The 23,984-nt window shown below is 44.7% G+C and overlaps 1 protein-coding gene across 3 annotated transcripts in view; it reads right to left on the bottom strand.

Annotated features, from left to right (window-relative positions):
- Positions 1-8,637: 8,637 nt before the first annotated feature.
- GPS1 (G protein pathway suppressor 1) overlaps positions 8,638-23,984 on the bottom strand; it is a 20,602-nt gene continuing 5,255 nt past the window's right edge. For all 3 annotated transcript variants that reach the window (XM_088663047.1, XM_035104291.3, XM_060271903.2), the window contains exons 2-14: positions 22,811-22,903; positions 21,140-21,321; positions 20,108-20,272; positions 18,823-18,958; positions 18,000-18,077; positions 17,321-17,381; positions 16,920-17,005; positions 16,559-16,653; positions 15,500-15,605; positions 13,820-13,900; positions 13,558-13,695; positions 12,465-12,599; positions 8,638-9,703 (exon numbers count right to left, since the gene is read on the bottom strand). In XM_088663047.1, the coding sequence (XP_088519173.1) occupies positions 9,629-9,703; positions 12,465-12,599; positions 13,558-13,695; positions 13,820-13,900; positions 15,500-15,605; positions 16,559-16,653; positions 16,920-17,005; positions 17,321-17,381; positions 18,000-18,077; positions 18,823-18,958; positions 20,108-20,272; positions 21,140-21,321; positions 22,811-22,888 (1,416 nt within the window). In that variant the 5' untranslated portion in view covers positions 22,889-22,903 and the 3' untranslated portion in view covers positions 8,638-9,628. The remainder of the gene's footprint in view (positions 9,704-12,464; positions 12,600-13,557; positions 13,696-13,819; positions 13,901-15,499; positions 15,606-16,558; positions 16,654-16,919; positions 17,006-17,320; positions 17,382-17,999; positions 18,078-18,822; positions 18,959-20,107; positions 20,273-21,139; positions 21,322-22,810; positions 22,904-23,984) is intronic.

Genomic DNA, 23,984 nt, shown 5'->3' with positions numbered 1-23,984 from the left:
CGACTAAATGACTAAACAAAATGTTAGATGGAAATCAGAAGAGGGGGTTTTATACCAAATCACAGGGTTGGAGAAGGCCTTGTATAACAGCCCCACTGCTCAATGCAGAACATCATTCTAGAGCTAGAGCAGGGTTGGGGAACCTGTGGCTTTCCAGATATTGGACTCCAGCTCCCATCAACCCTGGGCAACATGGCCAATGGTTAGGGATGATGGGAGTTGTAGTCACAAATTTACCGGGCTTCAGCTATAATCCCCAGCACTAGGCTACAAAACCTGCTTACTGCTTTCACTGCCTTTGAAAGAACTGAGGCAAACACTTTTGCTACAATGTTCTTCCAATCAGTATCTTTCTTCTTTACAACTAAAAGCCGAGGTACTCTATTTAATACAACAAATCCAACAGATACTAATGTGGTTAAAATTAATTAGAATAAAATGGTAGGTTTCGCCAGAAGCGGCTTAGTCATCCTGGTCACATGATCTGGAAGCTGTATGCCGGGTCCCTCGGCCAGTAAAGGGAAATGAGTACGGTACTGCAACCCCAGAGTTGTCCGCGACTGGGCCTAACATTCAGGGGTCCCTTTACCTTTACCTATACAAAATTAAAACTTTTTTAAAATTACTAATTTAAAATCCTTTTTTAAAAAAAGGATAGAAAATCTGTGTAGACCCAGCAGGCAAAAGCGACTGATGTGTTTTGTAGGCTGTCACACAATTTTTTGTGACTAATTCTGTAATCTCTGGTTTTCCATCTTCTCTAGAAGTAAACTGGACAATTCCAAACTGGAACTTCTGGGCATTCTTTGAAGCAATGGGTCAATAGTCTCTGAACGAGCACCCTGATGATAGGGACAACACAAGAGAACATGGTATAGGTGGTCTCTACCTCTCCACCATTGCAAGGACAGAGCCTTTTGACAAAGGGTTCCCCCCCCCCCCCGTAGCACTCATCTAAAACTGCTGAAGGGAGGGCATCACATACTGCAAGTGTAAAGGCCCCCCTATGGCTATGTACCTCTAACTCTTGACAGGTAGGCAGCTGGTTTTACTATATATCTTGTATCACCTCCATACAGTAGAACTGATATTCCATGTCATGAACTGGCAGGACAATGGAGAAGAGGACCCCAACAAGGTTTTAGCCAGGACTGGGACACACCAGGGCAAGCAGGGGATGGGGAAGGAAGCATAGCTGTCAAGTTTACCCTTTTCTCACGAGGAAGCCTTTTCAGCATAAGGGGATTTCCCTTTTAAAAAAGGGAGAACTTGACAGCTATGGAAGGAAGTACAGGGTGAGGGAGGATGGTGAGGGGATGGGGGTCAATGCACAGGAACTGAGCAGCAGGACCCATCACCACAGCAAGAGGGACCCCTGTCTGTCCCCACAAACATGGCGAGCTCTGAGTTGTAGGGAGCAGCAGGATTGGTGCCTTAGGAGGCTGAGGCAGGCAAGGGCCTACAGCCCATTTCCCTAACTGGCCAGGTGGGGCTTGTTACCTCCAGAAGGAGAGAGAGGTGTGATTCCTCAGCTGGATTAGGCTTGGAACAGATGTGGGTCATCTGCCTCATCAAGCCCACATGCTGCAATCAGCATGCAAAGTACTAAAAGGAAGCAGAGCTGAGGTGCTGTGTTTCCTCAGTTACCCTTGTTGATGGGCCTTGATGCTCCTGGACATCTATGGGATAGTGCTTTGGGTTTGACTCTGGACTTGTATCCTGACAGCTGGCCTTGGCCTACTTTGACCCTGGATTGCATTTCCTGACCTTTGGACTTTGCTTGTGTGGATTGACCCCTGGTCTTTGAACTTTGGACTTGCCATACTGGATTGCTGCCAGGTAGGCCAGGGGTTCAGGACACCCAATGATGGTGTAGCTTGGGGTGGGGTGGGGTGGAAGTCTTGTCTGCTGAGGCATTTAACCAGGTTGTTTATATAGAAATTAACTAAAGCTGGGGCTAAAACACAGCCCTGCTTCACACGTCTTTGGGTAGGAATGGTATTCGTGGGGCTTAAAGGTAAACGGCATTTCCGTTCACTCTGGCTTCTGCCACCGTGTTCAGTTGTGCCAGAAGCAGTTTAGTCATAATGGCCAGATGACCTGGAAAGCTGTATGTGGGTAAACACTGGGCCTGAAGCAATATGAGTTCTGCAGCCCCATAGTCATCTTTGACTGGACTTAACCAACCAGGGGCCCTTTACCTTTATTGATCAAGTTAATATTGTCAGCTCCAAACTTCTTAATAAATATTGTGGTATCCGCCAATTGAGCTGAACATGCTATTTAGCTGATTCTCAGTAGAGGTTCCCTCTAATGGCTGTGAGTCCCTGTATTTGTTATTTGGAGGCATCTCAAGCATATTTTATGATGGTTCACTCCCTTGAGCTGCATTAGGTGTCCCCCCTCCCCAATAATGAAACTGCTTCATTCTGAGTATGGTGATACGTTTGAAGATTAGCAGCAATCTCCAGGTTTGCTTGGTACCAGGGAATTTCTCATACTATTCAAGATCTATGGAATACCATCTAATGAATGAGTAATTGTCCTTTTCTTTCCCCATCTTCCTTGGTGTAAAGGGATATTTGCAATTTGCAGTGTTACTTCGTTGTATTAAAATACTAGGACTGATCTCAGTGGAAGCTTGTTGCTTGACTTCAGAAAGCTGGTGTTAGCGTTGGAGTTAAAAGATTTACAGCTGGTGTGGGCTGCTTGTCATCAAAAGAGGTCAGCTGATCTGAAGTAGCTTCTGTGCGGAGGTGAGCGAAAATTCCAGCCTCCTTAATTGTTATGTCGTGTCCTCTTAGAGAAGTACTTAATTCCTCTAGCAATAGGGTGATCTTAGTAAACTGCTGGAAAATTGACACAACAGTCAGAAAAGTTGCACAGGCAGGAAAACTAACCAGTTTGTAACTAAGCTAACAGTTCATAAATTATTGGTAGAGCAACATAAGAGAGAGGCTTGTGAGAGGCATGCAGCTGAGGTGGAGCAAGCACTGAAATAATGGGCTAATGCTGCCAATTTCTTCAAAAGTCCAATACAATACAAGCAGCATGCAAGGGCACAAGGTTCAATCAAGTTTCAATCAAGTATTATTAGTACAAAAACAACAACAATAAGATAACCATATACAAGTGCTGACACAGAAGCCAAAGCCAAACATCAAGCAGATAGCATATACAAATAAATACCGAAAGGCAAACCAGTCTTAATGGTCTTTGAGGCTATATAGCGGTCAGCAAAGTGGCAGCAGGTCAAACGAAGTGTCAATGATAGACAGGCTGCCGGCGTTTTTCGCCTGTTTCGCCCATATGACGGGCTTCTTCAGTAGTTTCTCCTTCTGCTTTCAGTTATGTTTAGTGCATTCAAATTCGTATGAAACCACTTATCTTGGCTTAGGCCACAATGCTCAAGTTCTTTTTCAAAAGGTTCTCTCATGTGGCTTTGATACATTTACATATTCACTGGTGATACAAATCAAATTCTAATTATTATTTAGACTAATACAGTAGTACAATTTCTAAAATACATGTACATATAAAGAAATATTTGTATTTATTTGTACCGGTATATGCTATCTGCTTGATGTTTGGTTTTGGCTTCTGTGTCAGCACTTGTATATGGTTCTCTTCTTGTTTGTTTTTTTGTTTTTGTTTTTTGTTTGTACTAATAATACTTGATTGAACCTTGTGCCCTTGCATGCTGCTTGTATTGTATTGGAGGTGGAGCAAGCAGCTTAGATCTCTTCACAAAATGAGCTTCTCAGGTAGACTGAGAAGCTACATCAATAGGCTTGGTTACCTATTTCCTCCCAAATAGAGTTGACATGGCATACTTAAGCCTGGCAGGACAGTTTACTCTACGGTACTAACCCTTTCATGCATTATTTGACTTAAGCATATTAGTTATATGAGGCTTGTTATCCTACATGTTAAAACTGTGTTTAGTTGTTTTTAGTTTGTGTGTTTGACGCTCCGGGCTGCTTTTGAAGGATGGGACATTAAATAAGTAACCACATACATAGGCACAAAGACCAATAGTTGGGCAGCTGTCTGCCTTAATTGAGCCTCAGTATGCCTTTGGCAGGAGACGCGGGTGGCGCTGTGGGTTAAACCACAGAGTCTAGGGCTTGCCGATCAGAAGGTCGGCGGTTCGAATCCCCGCGATGGGGTGAGCTCCCGTTGCTCGGTCCCAGCTCCTGCCAACCTAGCAGTTCGAAAACACGTCAAAGTGCAAGTAGATAGTTACCGCTGCAGCGGGAAGGTAAATGGCATTTCCATGTGTTGCTCTGGTTCGCTATAAGTGGCTTTGTCATGCTGGCCACATGATCTGGAAGCTGTACACTGGCTCCCTCGGCCAATAAGCACTGCAACCCCAGAGTCGGTCACGACTGGACCTAATGGTCAGGGGTCCCTTTACCTTTACCTTTATGCATTTGGCAAACTCCCCTCATCTCATACAACCAGCAAATTGGGTGCATTTGAAAATGAAAACAGCTTACAATGTAGAGGTGCATATACTTCCCACCACCACCATCCAATGGCTTTGATAAGGTGGGGAAATGTTAAATAGTCTCGCTATTTTTATTTATTAATATTCTAAAGCAGCTGATTGCAGCATCCCAATTCTCCCTTGTGGATGCAAAATAAACTCAATTTTGAAAAATGCCAGGCTCAGCTTTATTCAGAGCAATGACTTGCATCTTAATAAATAACAAGGTAAGGGGGGGCACTTATGAATTAGTGTTTGTTGTACCAGAGAAAATATAAGCCACCTGTCACCTATATCCCACATGCCTGCACCTATGTTAATTTTGATGTTTGCTTTCAGCCTTAAGGGACTGTAGCTATTGCTGTTTGTCATTACCTTGGTGACTGCAGCATTTGCTCATCGTCCTTTATACGGTGAATAGTCCTACGACTCAGGTGTTACAGGGCAGGCATTGCATGTGGGCAGGGGAGCATGTTTATCAGATACTGGGCTTGTCAGGTACTCTTTAAATAAGCACCCCTTCTTTCCAAACACAGTTGCATCACGACCTACAGTATGCGTTTAGGATTACATACTGCAGCATAATCTTTCCTGATGCAGAACCAGGAGCCACAAAACACAACCCTGGGAACAGGATTGGCGCTCCAGATGTTTTGGACTACAATTCCCATCTTCCCCGACCACTGGTCCTGTTAGCTAGGGATCATGGGAGTTGTAGGCCAAAACATCTGGAGGGTTGCAGTTTGGGGATGCCTGCCTTTGACCTTCTCACCAAAGGTGAGGCAGAAGCTTCTTTCAGTTGCAAAACAGGTTTAGGATGCATGTTAAGCAGACACTCCCAAGAGTTACTCACCCAACCTACTCACCTCCAAAAAACCGTGTCTCTACCCACAGCAAAGTATTGTGGGATGAACCATACCAAAGGAAGGTCAAAGTGCTTCAGCAAGCCTAGCCTCAGAGCCAAGCATTATTCAAAGTTCATAGTGTACTTTGCACATGACGTTGAAGCCATCTTGCTCACATAGTTCATGAACGGATGTAGCTACATCACCCACACGCTTGGCCTCCCCAATTTCACAAACTCCAAAACCACAAATAGGCAAAGTTTCTCCCAGCCCATGCTTCTCCCATCAAATAACCTGATGTGTACTAATTTTCCATTGCTGGGCTGCAAGTGGGGCTGGTTCCGGCTCCCATTTTACAACAGTGTAACTGATTCTTGATCTGTTTTCAGGCACAGCTCAGAAATTTATTACTTGCAAAGCCCTACATGAATTGGGACAAAGTTTTCCAAGAGACTAGATTTTCTGTAAGGTTTTCTGGCAAGAGCCTGCTCAAGAGATGGCCTTCCTTCTCTGTGGTTGCTCCAAGGCTCAGACTCCAATTGCCAAGGGAAGCCTGTCTAGCCCCATTTATGATGTCTTTTGCTGGTAGTCAATGTATTTATTCAGGTGGGCCTTTGGCCTCATAAATTGATGTATTATGGCCATTGTAAAATACGCTTCTATAAGCTCACACTGGGTATTGATTTGATTGTTGTGTTTTACCAGCCTAATTTTTATGTTAGTCTGATTTCTGTGGGTACTGATGGGTAGGGATTGCATACCCAGTCCTTAACCACACCAGGACAATTTCCTCCGTAAATAGAATAATAATAATTTATTATTTATACCCCGCCCATCTGGCTGGGTTCCCCCAGCCACTCTGGGTGGCTTTCAACAAAATATTAAAATACAGAAATCCATAAAACATTAAAAGCTTCCCTAAACAGGGCTGCCTTAAGATGCCTTCTAAAGGTCTGGTAATTGATATTCTCTTTGACCTCTGACGGGAGGGCATTCCACAGGGTGGGCGCCACTACCGAGAAGGCCCTCTGCCTGGTTCCCTGTAGCTTGGCTTCTCGTAAATGATGTATTTGACAACCAAGTACTGTACTAGTTTCAAATTAAGTTGCCTATAGATGGTCTGGTCTTGCAACAGCCCTTGGCAACCTGGATTTAAAAACAGAGGGTGGGATACAGTCACTTGATGGAACTTTTGCATGCTTTAAAAGTAGGGTGTGTTGCCATCCTGATGATCTTCTGAGAGGAACATTGGCTGAAAGGACTACTGAAGCTAGAATAAATAGGATACTTTAAACAGCCGAAGCAATATGCTATTTCCATAACCAGTTAATATCAGCTAATTAAAGGCTTCCTGTAAATATTAATTTGTTTCCTAAATAAGTGAAGACACTGAACAGGACCAATGCAATTTAAATTAAAAATTACTTAGCTCTTTTAGTTTATATGAAAGTTTTAAAAAAGATTGTTTGATGGATTTATTTTTTCATTTCCTCCCTGATGTTTCTTAAATGGTGACTCTTATCTTTTTCTGTTGCAGCTGTCAGGCAAGTGAAAGCTGTTTTCAAGTGCTTTAGTCATTATTGGCCTTGGCCCTACATCGCAAGAGACAACAATGTAAGTTGTTATGTGGTAATTTTTGTGATGTTGCCCATTTACTTAGGCAGCCTCATGTTCTGACAACAATGGTGTAGGCATTCACCACTGTGGCTACAGTCCCCTCACAGACTGCTACATTGCATAATGTGGGACCCAGAGAGACTAGACACTGTAGTATTCTGACGCTATAGTCTTCTGCACACTTACTTGAAAATCCAAATAAATTCAGGGTATCTTAGACCAGGCATCCCCAAACTGCGGCCCTCCAGATGTTTTGGCCTACAACTCCCATGATCCCTAGCTAACAGGACCAGTGGTCGGGGAAGATGGGAATTGTAGTCCAAAACATCTGGAGGGCCGAAGTTTGGGGATGCCCGTCTTAGACTGTCAACAACGCTATATCTTATTGTGATCAATGCAAGGTACATTTGAATGCTATCAACACAACTCCAATGTAATACAAGGCCTAAATGCACTTTAATTCTTTCTGATACAAGGCCAGAGCTTGAAATGTTCGATGTCATTCAAATTGAAGGTCTTAGTTGTTTTTATTGCAAAGTCGGAAAAACAAGTTTCCGGAAGGTCTGGCATCTTAATTCTGAGCTCTCTTTTATTTGCTAATAATTCTGCCTTTAAGCAGCATTGGGCTGAGAGTTCACCATATTAAAAAACTGAAGCTATGCTGCAAGAGGCTTCTAGAGAAGTGAGAGAAAACATGACATTCTGGTATTTGAGGCAAAGCAACAAATGGTGTTCTCTCCCTTGCCCAATGCTGCAAAAAATAGTGTCAAGGTGCATAGTGCCAAAAGTAAATTATTTTGGCACCTGTAAAGGTAAAGCTAAAGGGACCCCTGACCATTAGGTCCAGTCGTGACCGACTCTGGGGTTGTGCGCTCATCTCGCATTATTGGCCGAGGGAGCCGGCGTATAGCTTCCAGGTCATGTGGCCAGCATGACAAAGCTGCTTCTGGCAAACCAGAGCAGCACATGGAAACGCCGTTTACCTTCCCGCTATAGCGGTTCCTATTTATCTACTTGCATTTTGATGTGCTTTCAAACTGCTAGGTTGGCAGGAGCTGGGACCAAGCAACGGGAGCTCACCCCGTCACAGGGATTCGAACTGCCGACCTTCTAATCAGCAAGCCCTAGGCTCAGTGGTTTAGCCCACAGTGCCACCTGGGTCCCTTTGGCACCTGAGGCAAAAAAAAAAATCCCTTCTGAGCTGTGTCTGGGTGGGATAATTTCCAGGGGGGGGGAGCAGGACCAAAGCTTTCTTAAACTCCTTTTGTCGCACAGTTAAGAGCATATGCAAGAAACAAAACCCAATGGAAGAAATACAGGCCATGTAAATAGACCTTGTACTACTGATTCCCTTTCATTATGCTTTTCTATGGGAGTGACTTAGTCTTCCTAATGCCTGGTCAAGTGCTGGACAAGAGGACTCCAGAGTGTGTTTCTAATTCCAAACCTTGTTCAGAAAAATATGTGTTCAATACCACTTGAAAGAGCTGTTTTCTTAGATCACAATAGTTTCTGAAATAGCATACTATAGTAAGCCCACTGTGTACGATAGGGTTACTTTCCAGGGATCACACCTAATACAGCTGTTGTTTCCACAGATCCTGTGCTAGGGTATTGTCTTGTTTCCAGGTTTATGAAAGAAAAAGAAGAGAAGGGGAGGAAAGAACCAATGTTCCAATCTGCAGGTTATCTTTACAATTATGCTTTTTAATGCATAGGAGAGAATTTTGATTTAAACTAAACAGCATTAACAGTGTCTGTAGAAAGTTGAGTTGTCAAGGGCTAGGTTCAATTTTGTAACTTTTGACCTTGGGATAAACACCAACGAATGAACCCCAAACGGAAGTCACTGTGGAATATTCAAACATTTAAACAAGGCTCATTAAGAGAACACAGTCCCGAGTCTGGCCTGTGACCCACAACCCTTTTCTGTAAGGGATAAATAAAAAGTGGTGCCAGGAGTGCAGACACCCGGGCAAGCAGGTTCCTGCCTAGACGCAGATGGATGTACTACTTGAATGTCATTTTACTTTTCTCTATTAGCGCCCCAAAAGGCTAGAAAGCCACCATACACTACAGCAGTAAAATTGGGTGACGAACATTAAAAACCACAGTCAAAACCAGGCTGGGGATGTGAGAACAAGCCAGAGCGCACACTTTTAAAGGAAGAACAGATTGAAATGGTGCCGACCCAGGGTAAATGCAAACATAAGCCTTGGAGAGTGAGGGAATGGAACTGATGCTAGCTTTCCTGCTGGATGTTGCCCGAGGGGGGACTCTCCGGGTCTGAGACAACGTGTCGGTGTGAATGAAGTTCTACGGAAACGCACTTGTTCCTCCAGATTCAGGCTACATATCATTTATGGAAAGGAAACCCCAGAAAGCTCTGTTGGCAGCTTAAGATAAGCCCCTGTTTGTGAAATACCCTGGGGGAAGGACAAGATACACCCCCGGCACTCTCACATGCTTGCGTATTCTTGACGTGCTGCATCTAATGGAAGTTTCTGTTCTAAGAGGAATTATCAGACTCTAAAGGCAGACTCCCCTGACAGTCCTGCCCCTCCCACACCTAGAGAGTCCGAAAAGGCACCAAGGAACAGTTGGTGGCTTGGACGCTGGATACACATGGCCCTGGGTGTGTGGGGGAAGGAAGAGTCTCTTGGAGATTCAGAGCGCTTCACATGTTGGTGCTCATCCGGGACTGGCTGTTTGCTGGAGTGAGTTCACCTTGGCTTCCTTCTCTCGGAGGAGACTGCAAGAAAAAGAGAGAGAGAGAGAGAGAGAGAGAGAGAGAGAGAGAGAGAGAGAGAGGCCGCAGGCCCAGTGAGCGATGAGATGGGAAGACACCTCCTCTCCCCAACCCACAAGGGTCCGTGGTTGCAGGCAAGTGGAGGAAAACCCCAGACCAGGGCCGAATGAGCAGCAACTACATTACTCCCCAAAACATCAGAATGGTTAGAGACGGGATTATTCCCTGTATCCAGTTATTCCAGGATTCCTACCTCAGCAGTGAGCTGTAGGAATTGGTGGTTAAATATGTATGGAAAAGTTTATAGACTTTTCATCTTCTCCTTGGGAGAAAATAACATGAGATTAGAAATCCAGGCCTTGCACATCTCACATTCTGGTTGGTCCCATGATAAACTGTGGTCAAACTGAATGATCCTTGGCACTTCATCACCCTGAAGAGGAGCATGGCACAAACGCCTCGTCTTGCAGCAAGCTGAGCTTTCCCATTGTAAACCAGCCAACAACACTCTGCATTTTGACTACGCTCAGATTGCTGTTAAAACAGAGATGCAGAACCAGTGGCCCTCTAGATGTTGCTGGACTGCAACCCCCTATCATCCTGCACTATTGCCTATGGAGTTGGAGTCCCAACAACATCTTGAGGCTCCCTAACCCTGTCTAAGGTTCCCCATTCCTGCCTTAAATATTGCAGCTACTACATGAACTGTCATTTTGCACCGAAGCAAATTTATTTATTTATTAGTCTTATAAATTTATTTTTTTAAGGGGGATAGATAGATTGTATCCAATGCTCTGTACATTTGGTTGTGCTGGCACAATGGGACTTCTGTTTCCTCTCACCCTCCTAGTGGGGTAGGGGACCTGGGGGGAAAAAACCTCTGGCAACCAATATGCCCCCTTGGTTTTCGGTAGTATTTGGGTAAGGTAAAGCTAAAGGGACCCCTGACTATTAGGTCCAGTCGTGACCAACTCTGGGGTTGCAGCGCTCATCTCACATACAGCTTCCAGGTCATGTGGCCAACATGACAAAGCCGCTTCTGGTGAACCAGAGCAGCACACGGAAACACCGTTTACCTTCCCGCTGTAGCGGTACCTATTTATCTACTTGCACTTTGGTGTGCTTTCGAACTGCTAGGTTGGCAGGAGCTGGGACCGAGCAACGGGAGCTCACCCCGTCGCGAGGATTCGAACCGCCAACCTTCTGATCAGCAAGCCCTAGGCTCAGTGGTTTAACCCACAGTGCCACCCGCACCCCTAGTATATGGGTAGTCAAGTCTAAAAAACCTCAAATTTCCCCGGCCCTCTAGCGGCTATGGTGGCTCATTTACCAGAAGCAATGTATTTAATGTTGATTCTGGAAGTGTATACTTGATTCTGACTAAACTGACTCGTCTACCCATGTACTACCTGAAACCATTGGTTGCCAGATGTGAAAAATATTGGAATTATTTTCAGCTCTACTCCCCACAATCCAAAATACCCCAAAAATGTGCTCTGGGAGGTCCCCCAAATCTCCAAGGCAAGTCTCTTGAGGGCACACGAGCGACTGGACAGAAGAGATAGAAGAGGTTCCACAGCATTCCCAGACTTTTGTTACGGCAGCAGAGTTGGAGAATTGGATACTGCTGTCAGTTTGCATTTCTTGGTACAAAAAGTATTGATTTGATGTGTAGAGATCTTTCCTATTCTAATTAATTCCAGAGGGTTCTGAAAGCTTCTCTTTGGGAAAGACACTGGAGAAAGCTGGAAGTTTCTAGCTGACACGTAAAGTTTCTATTCTGCCTAGAAACAAGCAGAAGGTTCATGATGTTTGGGTTATTCCTTCAGAGAAGCTGAGTACAGCTGGCTTAAACTGGTTCTGTTATCTCTTTCTGTCAAGGTCATGCTGACTATAATAATAGGCCAGAAGGAGCCTGGGTTTCACTTTCTATCTCTCTTTCCTTCTGGTGTGGTGTTCTGTATATAGTATGCTTAGTGTTATAAGTTATTCTAAGTTTAAGTTAAGTTTGCTGCAACTGGATTTCTTATGGACGGTGCCAATCCTGAATGTATTGGATTTGTGACCATTATGCTCATTTGCCTTCAGTAAAGCTCTGCTGGATGAAATATTAATTGCCTCTGGTCTATTTTTTTCAGAATCCTGCAATGTGTTTAAGTTTTTCCTCTGCTAACTATATGTTGGAATCTGCTCTGGATCAATATGAGTAGAATTCATGAAAACTGCTGCCCCCCCCCAATGTTTACCTTAGTTGCTTGTTGCTTGTAAATACCCTGTTTCTCATATTTTAAGACATACCCATAAAATAAGCCATAGCAGGATTTCTAAGCATTCAAGGAATATAAGACATACCCCGAAAATAAGACATAGTGATAGGCGCAGGAGCAATGCCGGCCGCGGCAGGAGGAGAAGGAAAAAAATAAGACATCCCTTGAAAATAAGCCATAGTGTGTTTTTTTGAGGAAAAAATAAATATAAGACATGTCTTATAATATGAGAAACACGGTAGCTACATTTGTAAGGTAAAGCCATTCAGGGCATGTAAGAGAAAAGCTGGCTCAAATGGTACGTATCAGCTTGACCCCAGTGCTAGTGACTTATATTCACACACAAAACTCTGCAAGAGCGCCCAGTACTTTTAGAAGCAGCAAGCCCCTGGCCAGAATTTAGAGCCTCTTTATTTATTAAATATTTATATACCGCTAGGTCTGCAATTTACAGCAATGAAACATAAAAGCCATTAGAAAGTTAGCCCTCTGCTGACCTTCACATGGATCTGGTTACGCAGGACAGCTGCTCGTAGGATCATAGCTTTGGCGCGACGCTGAAACTCCTTCCCCATCAGCAAGGACTTCTCAAAGGTAGTACTACGCTGATCAACATCCCGTGCGTATAAAATCTACAAAAAAAACCAAGAAAGTTGAAGGGCTCACAGCATCCTTCCGGACAGCAGCCACCCAAGCCCCAGATGCTCACTGGAGGGGCAGTGTCTGATTTGCTGGAAACAAGGACACTGTGAAGTTGCCTTTGTGGAAGAGAACTTTAAACTCTGGAGTTTAAAATGAAAAGAGTGGCCGTTTCTAGCATTCAAAAATGAAGCGACATGCCTGATGGAGGCTCAGAAGCCAGAATGGAACTGAGGGAGGGATTCCAGGGACAAGGAGGCATGGGCTTGTGCATCTTGGAGAACTCCCTTTCCTCTCCAACTAAATCCTCCTCTGCCTTCTGCAATTCCTGTACAGTCGTACCTCGGGTTATGAACTCCGCAAACCCGGAAGTATTTTCGCCCCGCGCGCATTCTGCACATGCGCAAAGTGCAAAAATCACGGAATTTGTTCTTTGCGCATGCGCAAAATGGCGCTTCGGGTTACGACCATTTCGGGTTACGTAACCTTCCGGGATCCTGGAAGGGATCGTGTTCGTAACCAGAGGTACCACTGTACTAGCCTAAATATCATGAAAACTTTTGTGCAGCAATTGGGATTTTAAGCGGGCGTTTTTTAGCACCCAGTTTGGGCTTTAACGTGGCACTGGCTTATTTTTAAATTAGTTTACAGTGAAAGAAATGCATGGAGCATTCAGGGTGTAATGGATCATCGTGCTATGGCAAAAGTCCCATCTATCCAAGCATTGCAGCTTGCCAGGTAGAACAACGCCCCCAATCCCCTCTTCCGGAGGTTATCCCAATTGCCACCCCCCATCCCAGCCAATATCAAGGTGGTAGGGGTGGGGAGATGGGGGGAAGCCTCATTGTGCAAGCAAAAGCCCTCATGCAGCTAGGGTTTTATCACTACCAAGCCATTAGCTTTCAGCAGCAGCAGTCAGGAAGGCTTAGTTTGGACGTGACTGGTACTCACTTTGCTGTGAGAGTCTATTCTGGCATTAATCAGTCCTTCTAGGATCAGCTGAGTGAGCTCGTCCTCCAAAGCTGCCACCGTGGTGTTGAAGGCTGTGGCCATCTTCCGCATGTCTGCTGACACATAGGGGCTGAAATACTGAGAATGAGAAAGGAGCATTGAATGAAAATGTCCATTAATGGCCCTCTATGCTGCGCTTCGGCGAGGGACCGAAAGCGACCAGTTAGGACAAAAGGAGAGCAATTATTAGGATGGCAATTACCTGGATGAGGGCGCGGTTTCGAATCTGCGTGTAAAGTGTTCTCACGTGAGGTGCCAGGTACATATCCAGCAGCAGATTATCCTGTGTCAGGAAGAATTGACACATAAAGCTCTCCCCAACCCTTCACCCATGACACAGCAAGAGACATGTATTTGTGGAGTTAGCAAAATACTACTGGAAAATAATCAGGTCTAGCTATTAAAGGTTACAAAGCAGGCATCCCCAAACTTTGGCCCTCCAGATGTTTTGGACTACAATTCCCATCATCCCTTACCACTGGTCCTGTTAGCTAGGGATCATGGGAGTTGTAGGCCAAAACATCTGGAGGGCCGCAGTTTGGGGATGCCTGTTACAAAGGCATTGTATCAGATGCACCTCATATCCTGAGTGGTGGCTACAGCAATATTTCACATCCAACAGAAGGTACATAACATTTGCACTGACTGCTATTAACCTAGAGAAAACAACCCAGCTAGTACTGAGGAGAGAGGAATTCTGCCCTCTCTACTTTGACCATTTCCGAACAAGCAACAGTCTTCATGAAACAGCTAGAGAGAGTAGGGAGATGATAAGTAAGCAGTGGATACATTTATTTTATGTAACGGCCTTCACAATCAGGCCAGTGTAATTTCAGACCAGCAACTAAAACTACAAACGCAAGCAGAGCCTTTTCCTCAAGGGACATTTGTCCCTCCCCCCTTCTTTATTTAGACATGGGAAAGGTCTCTCTACGAACGTACATATTTACACACATAGCTTTAGATAGTCCTGCGTTTTATTTGCTGCCAGTCTGAGCTTAGCAGATGCAGGTAGTTTGCAATAAAGCTACAGTGGTACCTCGACATCCAAATGACTCGACTTCCGAAGGTTTCGACTTACGAAGTCGGCAACCCAGAAGTCTTTTCGCCACGCATGTGTCCTGGGCCTGTGCAGAAGTGCAAAATCGCGCTCCGCGCATACGCAAAACGGACGCTTCGATAACTGAAGGATTCGACTTACAAAGAGCGTTGCGGAACGGATCGCCTTCGTAAGTCGAGGTACCACTGTACTTGGAGAGGCTAACCTATTGACTCAGTTCAGACATAACGCCAAGCCATGGTTTTGCTCTGATGTAATGTCAAGCTATGGTTTGGCTCAAACCAGGAATAACTTATTAAGTTGAACACACCATGGAAGGAGGGAGTGCACAAGCCCAATGCTCATTCATGTTGCACCAAGCCATGTTTTGCCACCTTGTTTCCGTCCCTCCCTCTGCCTCTCACTTCCTCATTTTCAGCACCTTCCTCATTTGGTGCTTGTATACCAGGAATAAGTATACCTGTCAGGAAAGGGCCATCAAGGGTTCACCAATATAAATGTTGCTGCTGCAGACCCTTCTCAAAACACACAGAGGCTAAGCAATACATGTTACTATGCATCATTTCCTATCTGTAATAATTTTTGTATATACACTTCTACACAACTTAGTTACTAGATTCAGAAATGTTTATCTAAGTGTTTATTGTTGTTTTATTTTTATTTTAAATTCTAAGTAACTGTTGCGTGTCATACGCTCCAATGGAAACAAAGATATATCTCAACGCAACCATGTTAAACAGTTTAAAGGTGAAAACGAATAAAAACCATGCTCCAAAAAACACCCAGCAACACACAGAGAGAGCTCAGCTCTCTAGGACTCACCTTCATCTCATCCAGCATCTTGAGACATGAGGCATATTTGGATTCGTAGAACTTGAAGATGATGTCCCGCACCTGTGGCTCCAGCTCTAAGAAGAGTTTGAAGGAGCTGCAGATACAGTGGGTCAGAGCACAAAGTCATCTACTTCCCACACCCTTTTAAAAAGAGGCTAGGGTCCCTCTCCCCTACAAGAATGCCACATGTTGGTGTCTATGGTGATTGTGCAAAAAAGGCTGAAAAGGAATGAGTCAATAAACCAATAGGCCATCCATTGGGCTGATGGGCGTTGCAGTCCAAAACTTCCCCTCAGGTGAGGGAAGGCCGCAATAGGTTCTTCTGCATCTTGGGAGATGCGATCCCTAGTTATGGGGAGGCACGTCTGGCCAGAACACAGCCTTGCTCAGGGGCCGAACAATTCTGCCATTCTTCTTTCAGACTTTTTAATATTTTTTTAATTTGAAAAGAAGTCACAGGATGGATATTGGGAGTAGAGGACTAGTGGGAGGAAACTGCCTAATCTCTCCTCACCATTGGTTTGCTCCAAGTTCCACACACCCACAGGAAACCAAATGCAATTGCCCTGCATTCTTCCTTTTAACTCGCAAGGGCTTCGCCATCCTTTTCTTGTTCTCTCTCACAGTAGCACAGTGCAGACATGTCATTGTTCTCTATTCTCAAACAGGGAAATCAACACCTAGACACAGTGGCTTAGGAACGTAAGAGTTCATTTAGTCCAGCATCCTGTTTTCAGCATCCCAATGCCTCTGGGAAGTCCACAAACAGGGTCCGACAGCACCAGCCCTTTCCTGTTGCTGCTCCTCAGCAACTGGTCCTCAAGAGTCCTGCCCAAGGGACTCAAACAACAAACAAGAAATCAAATCCAGAGCCTTTGGGGAGTCATCTAACTAAATTGCTTACCAAATACTAAGAGCAACTCAGAACCCAAAAGGCAAAACAACAACAACAACAACAACAACAACAACAACAACAACAACAACAACAACAACACAGCTCTAATTCAGTTGGCCTATTTCATGCCCAAGGTCCTCCAAAGCACTCACCTGCTGGAGATGACATTACGCTGCAATTCCTGACGGTCAAAGGTGGCTAATGCACAGAGGCCACCATACACGGCCACATTGCTAGGGGACAGCAGCTAGAAAAAGAGAGGAGAGGAAGCCTCTGAAGAAGCGATCTTCAAGGATAGCTACAGGTGTAGACAGCTAGGTAATCTGAACCTTGCTCTGTTCACATGCCCACAGAAAAGCTGGTCTTCAAGACACTCGGAAAAATCAAGGAGGAACATGGTCCCCCCCCAAATCAGGCCAAATTAGGAATAGGCCACAGCTATCTGGCATCTTCCCCCCCCCCAAACCGTTCCCACAGCTTCCCCACCTCTCAATATCTCTGCCTAATCCTTACCTCAGGGAAATCACAGTGATCAAATGAGGCCAACAGGAAGCACTTTGCTGCTTGCTTGTATTTCCGGGCAGCAAGTTCCGCCAAGCCTAGAAACCAGACTTAAGAATTAGTTCTTCTCTCCAAGACACTGCTTGCATGTGTTAGGAGAGACACACTGGTAGGGTCACACGGAAACCTAGAAGAGGAGCTCCACGCCTTTCCACAGATCTAAGGCCAGAAGACGGGGAACTAAAACGCAGGAGCTGTACTTGGGAATTTGCCCTGCTCTATCACGGGGTAGAAAAGGAAAGAAAGTAAGTTTGTTATGCCTAAATGCTGTGCTGTTTCTGCACACAGCAAGTCTGGTCAGCACTAAGGGCATATGCTATAATATCTATGAGGCATGCAATTTACTCACTCACCTGCGGCACACTTCAATTTGGTGAGGATTGCCTGTGTCTGGCTGTCACGTTCTCCTCTTTGCTAGAGAGGGAGGAGGCAGAGAATCAGCAAATAAACAGCAGCTTTTTTGGGGGGGGGGTTTAATTCCTTCTGTTAAACCCATCTGAGGAAGCACTTCTGCTCTGCAATCTCCTTGGCTCCCAGCATAACCCAAGTCTGAAAAGGCACCCAGAGCTCAACAGGGAACACCAAGCAGGATGAAAAGGAAACAGGGTCTCTGTTCAAGGGGTGCATTAGAACCCCTCAAAAGGCAGCATTAGTTAATTTGCCGCCACAATCCTCCTGTAGGGCACCGAGGTCCAATATTTTACAAGGAAATTATGGCGCCCCAGGGCATAAATCCAGGGCGCCACATACCATACTGAGAGCCAACACAGCATAGCAGTTAAGAGTAGAAGTGGGGGGACCTGGCTTAAGAATTCCCATTCAGCCATGAATCTTGCTGGATGGCCTTTCTCAGCCTGTGCTACCTCACAGGGCTGTTGTAAGGGTAAAATGAGGTGGGGGGGGGGGGAGACCTCTACTCTGTCTTGCGTGCGGCTGGAAGAATGGCTAGATACAGCTGTTAAAAAAGGAAGTAAAAATAAAAGGCACGGACCTGGGTTGGTGGCAATAGTCATGTTGTAAAAAGCTTACTACCTCTGCAATTTCTGGCGTGGACTCGGCTTTGCTCACATAGCTCAGGACGTGGGACCAGTTCTGGAGGTAAACACTGACCTGGAAGGGGAAGAAAACAGACTGCAGCACTGCAATAAAAGCTGAGTGTCAGGCTTCGGGGAACCCCAGTGGCAGTGATTAAGAAGATCAAATGAAAGGAGCGTTCTTACCAGTTTCTTTAATAATCACAGCGAGAGACAAAGGAATGCATATCCCTTTAAAAATGGTGTTGCTCCCGCTTAAGGTTCACCCCCTCCCCCCCATTAATCTACATCACTGCTACGTCAGGTAACCTGAGCTTGTTGCCTCTGTGCTTTCTTTTCTATCACTTTCAGAGCCCATCTAGTCCTAGGTGAAAGGGGGGGGTCAGGAATGCTGTCCAGGGATACTGAATCTGCCAGCTCTCTCCAGGTGTGCCCTCTTCTAGCTGTTCCTCACCCAGTATTTCCCAGCTTCTCTCCACTATGCCCCTCTGCAAACCACTGTTCTAAATCAATACTGCCCTCCTGCCCTTGGGAAGGTTCAGGAGAGGGGGGGCTCCCACCATTCTTCCTCAGTCCAGCCCCTGACACTGAGTAAGAGGTAAAGCTCCTGCTCCCTGGGAATTCTGTGTCTCTAACAGGCACAGCTGTGAACGAAGAACTCATTTCTGTTGATGGGTCATCAGGCTGTATGTTCCAGGTGGGGGAGAGAAAGGAAGATTTCATTTGATGATGTGCAGCAGGTAGAGCGTATCTTGAATAAAGGCAAAATTCCACAAGCGTGTCCCACTTGAAAAGGACCACTGACATATATTGTACTTTACCTTGATAACATTGAGGCACATGTTGATAACGTGCTTTGCGCTGGTGCAGTAATCGCGGGCTCGCGAATAACATTTGAGGGCATTGCTGAGGTCCCCGCAGTCAAGGTAGTGATCTCCTAAGTCATCATGGCCTCTCCTAGAAAGAAGGGGTGGCAGCTGCAAAATGAATAAGCCCGGATGCAAAACACATACCCCACCCCCAAAATTACAACTCAAAACAAGGCCAGAGCTCAACCCTGACCTAACAAGTCCAGCTGCTGGAGAACATGCTCAGGTGAAAGGCTGTGCTTATTCAGTTAACAGATGCACAGAATAAAGACATTTCTCTATATTTTTGGCCAGGTGCAGAATATCAAGCACGACAGAGCCAGTCATCATTTGTAAAGACTCAAGCATAGCTATCACAATAATCTCCTCAATAGTTTCCTGCTACAAAGCCCTCTCTCTGCTCTTCCCAAACAGCTCCTTCCAAACATTCATCTGATTCCAGCATATTCACAAACCCAACACAACACTAAAGTAGCTTCTGTAGAAATTATAAAAGTAGGAGTAACGTATAAAGGTAAAGGGACCCCTGACCATTAGGTCCAGTCGTGACCGACTCTGGGGTTGCGGCGCTCATCTCGCATTATTGGCCGAGGGAGCAGGCGTACAGCTTCCAGGTCATGTGGCCAGCATGACAAAGCCACTTCTGGCGAACCAGAGCAGCACATGGAAACGCCATTTACCTTTCCACTGTAGAAACCTATTTATCTACTTGCACTTTGACGTGCTTTTGAACTGCTAGGTTGGCAGGAGCTGGGACCAAGCAACGGGAGCTCACCCCGTCGTGGGGATTTGAACCGCCGAACTTCTGATTGGCAAGCTCTAGGCTCTCTTGTTTAACCCACAGTGCCACCCGTGTCCCCAGGAGTAACGTATAGAACTCCCTTAAATAGCTAAGTATATTTGTGTGGGTGGTTGGGTGGGACTCTTAGTGGGAAGCAGTTCAGAAAGACACTTTAACATCCACAAGATGGTTTCTAGAATGGCTTTGTGCTTTGTGTGTGTGCACATGTGAAAACTTTTTCTCTGAATAGGTCACCTGTGCAACTTGAGTCCTGGACAGGTCTATTTTCATGGGATTATCTACCAGTGAACTGTGCAAATGATGCATTTCATCAAAACTGTTTTTCGAAGTGCATACAAATTCACAAAGCAATTTCATTCCTTTGGGTACAAAATGTTGCTTTGAACTGAGAACTAGTTGTTCCCGAGTAAAGGCATCTTTGTTACAGCTGATCACCTGATGCTTTCCTTGATTGAGTTCCCTTTATAGTTCTTTAAATCCGTGTCTAGCTTTTCCAGTTTAAGAAGAGCTTTTTTGCGTGTAGCTTCAACCCACGCCGTGTCTAGAGGAGGGGGCTCTATTCCTCCATCTGGGACAGCATCAGGTGTGTTTTGTAACTCTCTGGGGAAAAAAGCAGCAGACAGATAGTAAGTTGGGGGGGCACACGATTCACTGTTATCAAGGGCAATAAATGAGCTAACAAGAGTGTGATGCTGTAAGAACGGGGGGGAGGGGGAATCATAACCATTAGCAAAGTCTGTCATCCAGCTGGTTTCTTAAGATGTTGATCCAGCAGTTGACAAAAACTCTCTTGATTTAGAAAAGTACAAATAACGGTTTGCTGAATGCAACTCTCTAAACAAACTGTTTTCTAACTGAAGAAACAGTGGAAGTCCGCATATACTTATAATGCAATAGTTTAAAGTCCAAATACACTGGAAGTATAGTATAGAAGCAAGGGGGCTCATGGTGTGTAAACTATGATAAAATGAGGCATGGAAGGTCACATGGATACAATAAAAGACACTGTGATAAAAGTAACAAAAACTGGTTAATGGATAGGAGAGTCGCTTGGGAAGATGGAACGGAGAATGGGAATGGAGTCTACTTTGCTTCAGTTAAGGAACGGTAGCATGCATGTATGTGACAAGATTATTATTATTGATCACAATCAAAGAACCAGAAGTTAACTACAGTGCCATAATTGCATGAAGTTCTACTTTGGACAGAGCTGCTCTTCTCTTCATATAGTATGCTCACAGACATTATTGACTATGGGCAACTCAAATTAGCAAACACAAGAAGAAGAAAAACACAAAAACCTCTTTTTGGGGGGATGGGGTGCATGCACTACCTTGCAAGTAAGAACAAACACTGAAATTATAGGCAGTTGCAGTACAAGAGAATTGATCTATGAAGGGTCATTTGACCAGGAGGGGGATTCTCACAAACCAGAGGTATATTTTCAGTGTTTCTTTATCTTAATACCTGGTGGCTTCAGTCAACTTCCGGTGAATTTCTTCATAAACATCAACATTGAATGTTCTTTGGACAAAGGAGAGGGCCATCTTGAGGGATTCTACTCGCAGTTGCGGGCAATGGTCTGCAATGAACTGCAGCCGCTCGATCCTCATCAAGCCGCTGTAACTTGCTGCATACTGCTCCAGATCCTGTGGGCCGCAGCATAATAAGAAAACGATCATTTACAGCAGAAAGCAATGCCCCAGATATCAAGCTGTCTTTCCCCGCAGTAAGAATTGTAGGATTCTTCCACTGTCATTTGACTATCTCCTGCAGCAAGTAAGAACAATGCAGCAGATTCTGTTCCTTTGTGACGGAGGTGGGGAGCCTGTAGCCCACCAGATGTTGTTAGGGAGTTGAAGTCCAGCAACATCTGGAGGGCCAAGGTCTCCCCACCCCTGCTTGATGACAATGGTTTAATGGCATTCATCTCATCCTTGCTGTTTTCTCCACTCTGCAGGGCCAGGATCTGCGCACAGCAGGTGCAGAATATAACTCCTGCGGGAGCCTTGGAAGAGGAGGATTGAAATGTAAAATTGCTTCACAATGGTATACTGGGGGGCGGGGGGGAGGTAAGAGAAATTTAGAAGAGCGAGAAATCATGAATAGTGGCCTCAAGGGGATGTGCTAACTCATTTCAGAAAAAAGAGGCAGAACTATGTATAAAATTCATGGTAATCTTGCCACTTGGTCAAGATGCCGTAATTTCTTAATTTTGTCCAGCTCACATTTGCCCCATTTGCTCACAACATCCCATGCACACCCTCTACCTGAACTCATGGCAAATGTTTGTGCAGCTCAGGAAGACCATGCAGAAATTGGGTAAGGAAAATATAATAAACAAAATAAATGTCTAGCTGGCAAAAACAATGCAGATAAAACATTTCTCTGGGTGTCGTTTTAATTTGTATAAGCCGCCTTGAGTCCCAGTCCAGGGAAAAGGCAGAACAGAAATAAATATAATAATAAGGAATAATAAAACACTATGGGAGGTATCCAAGTAACACGTCCATTCAGCACAAGGATTTTCAGTTGTGCAATGAGACTTTCTCCCACTATCTTTCCCCCAAGCACACCCTGCTCTGGAGGATTGGAGGAACCCCTGGAAAAGATTTTGGGCCATGTGGGGGGTGGAGAGGCATGTGGAAATCCTTGCGCTGACAGTACACATTTCTTTGTGCTACTTTGGATAGAACTATCTATCTATCTATCTATCTATCTATCTATCTATCTATCTATCTATCTATACAAAGCATGTCCTTAGATCACTGGTTATCTAACTTTTCCCTCTGGGCTACACTTTCAGAACAAAAATTTGCTGGCGCCCCACCATTTCTTTTATTGATAAGAAATACATTGGAGGGGGAAATGAAAAACAACTCCTAGCAATGCTTGATTTATAAAACAGAACACAACTGCTTTGTGATATGATCATAGCACATCCAGAAAGTATAAAGCAATGCAGCCACATAACGTGAATCTTTCCCAAAAATGTAATGTTGATTATCCTTGAATCTTCCTGCTTACTTGCCATCCTCTCCTGCCACACCCTTCGAGAACTACTGACTTAGATGGATAAAATCTACGTTTTTAGCAGACCTAAGAATTCCTTTCTCATTGTCACCCTCCAGCACATACCAGAGTCGGGTTCTCCACCACATAGTTGATATCAGGTGCATTTTGCTGATCTTCTTGTGGGTCTACATCAATCTGCATGGGCTCCACCGCACCCTGTAACAGCAATGCGTATATGTGAAACAGAAGCAAGGAAGCTCCTTCCCAGCCCATGGGAAAGAGGTCCTCATACATCAGCAGATATAGCATGGCTAGAAACCCAAACATTGCTCTTTCACATATCTTGCTAGGAGTTCCATTCCCTTGAACTCTAGGCTTGATCTCTAGACTTGCCAGGAATACTGCTCCCACTCTGCACGTCTCATCCGATTTCTCTGATCTCGATGTTTTTTCCAAAAAGGAAAGTGCAAGGGCCGCCATCACAGAAACAAAAAAACCAGAAGATAAGCTCAGTGGCACCTTACCAGTAAGAGCCAGGTATTTATAATTTCCACAAAGACATTATATATATGTTCTCAAGAATCAAGGGTAGCTGAAATAGTTTTATGCTTGGGGTAGGAGTAAACAATTTGAGGAAACCAAAAAGGAGCATCCTCTTGCTTCACAGTTCATTCACACAACCCTTTTCATTGATTTATATGGCCCACTCCATTGTCAAAGCTCAGAGCAAGCATCAATACACACACATAAAATTCCACTAAATCCAAATATGCAGCTGAAAACAATTTTAAAACCTCTAACCACTACCTGCATCTCGGGCATAATGCTGCCTCTCAAAAGTAAGCCCAAGAAAAAAAGGATCCTTTGGTTTGTTGAGTGGGGTTATTTCAGAATTCTGCAGAACCACCAATTGTAGCTCATGAAGGTAACCATTAATAGGAAGTTCTCGGTCAAACTTAAAAAGACCCTAGAGTCATAGGCACTTTTGGCACCAAACTCTTTGATAAGACATGTAGGGCAAAACAAAGTACATGTGTATCCCCGCAGTGTTACCACTGACATAGCTGAAGAATAAAATTAAATATAGTAAGATACTGTGTGAATCTTGACAAAAAGCCCCAGGAAAATACAGGGTTTTGTTGCAACAGGTATGCTATCTTGATGAGAGCCAAATTTAGGGGCAAGCAACCCAGGGGCACAAGCAGTTGGGGAGTGCCCTTCATGGGCTATCTATTGAACTCAGCAGCTGAAACAAAGAGTCCAATAAATAAAGATTTACAGCAAGCTAATTTATTAC

Source organism: Zootoca vivipara, chromosome 2, assembly GCF_965207765.1.
Source record: "Zootoca vivipara chromosome 2, rZooViv2.hap1.1, whole genome shotgun sequence".
Taxonomy (NCBI): Eukaryota; Metazoa; Chordata; class Lepidosauria; order Squamata; family Lacertidae; genus Zootoca; species Zootoca vivipara.
The sequence above is the reverse complement of the archived record's forward strand: the minus strand, read 5'-3'. Positions and strand labels throughout refer to the sequence as shown.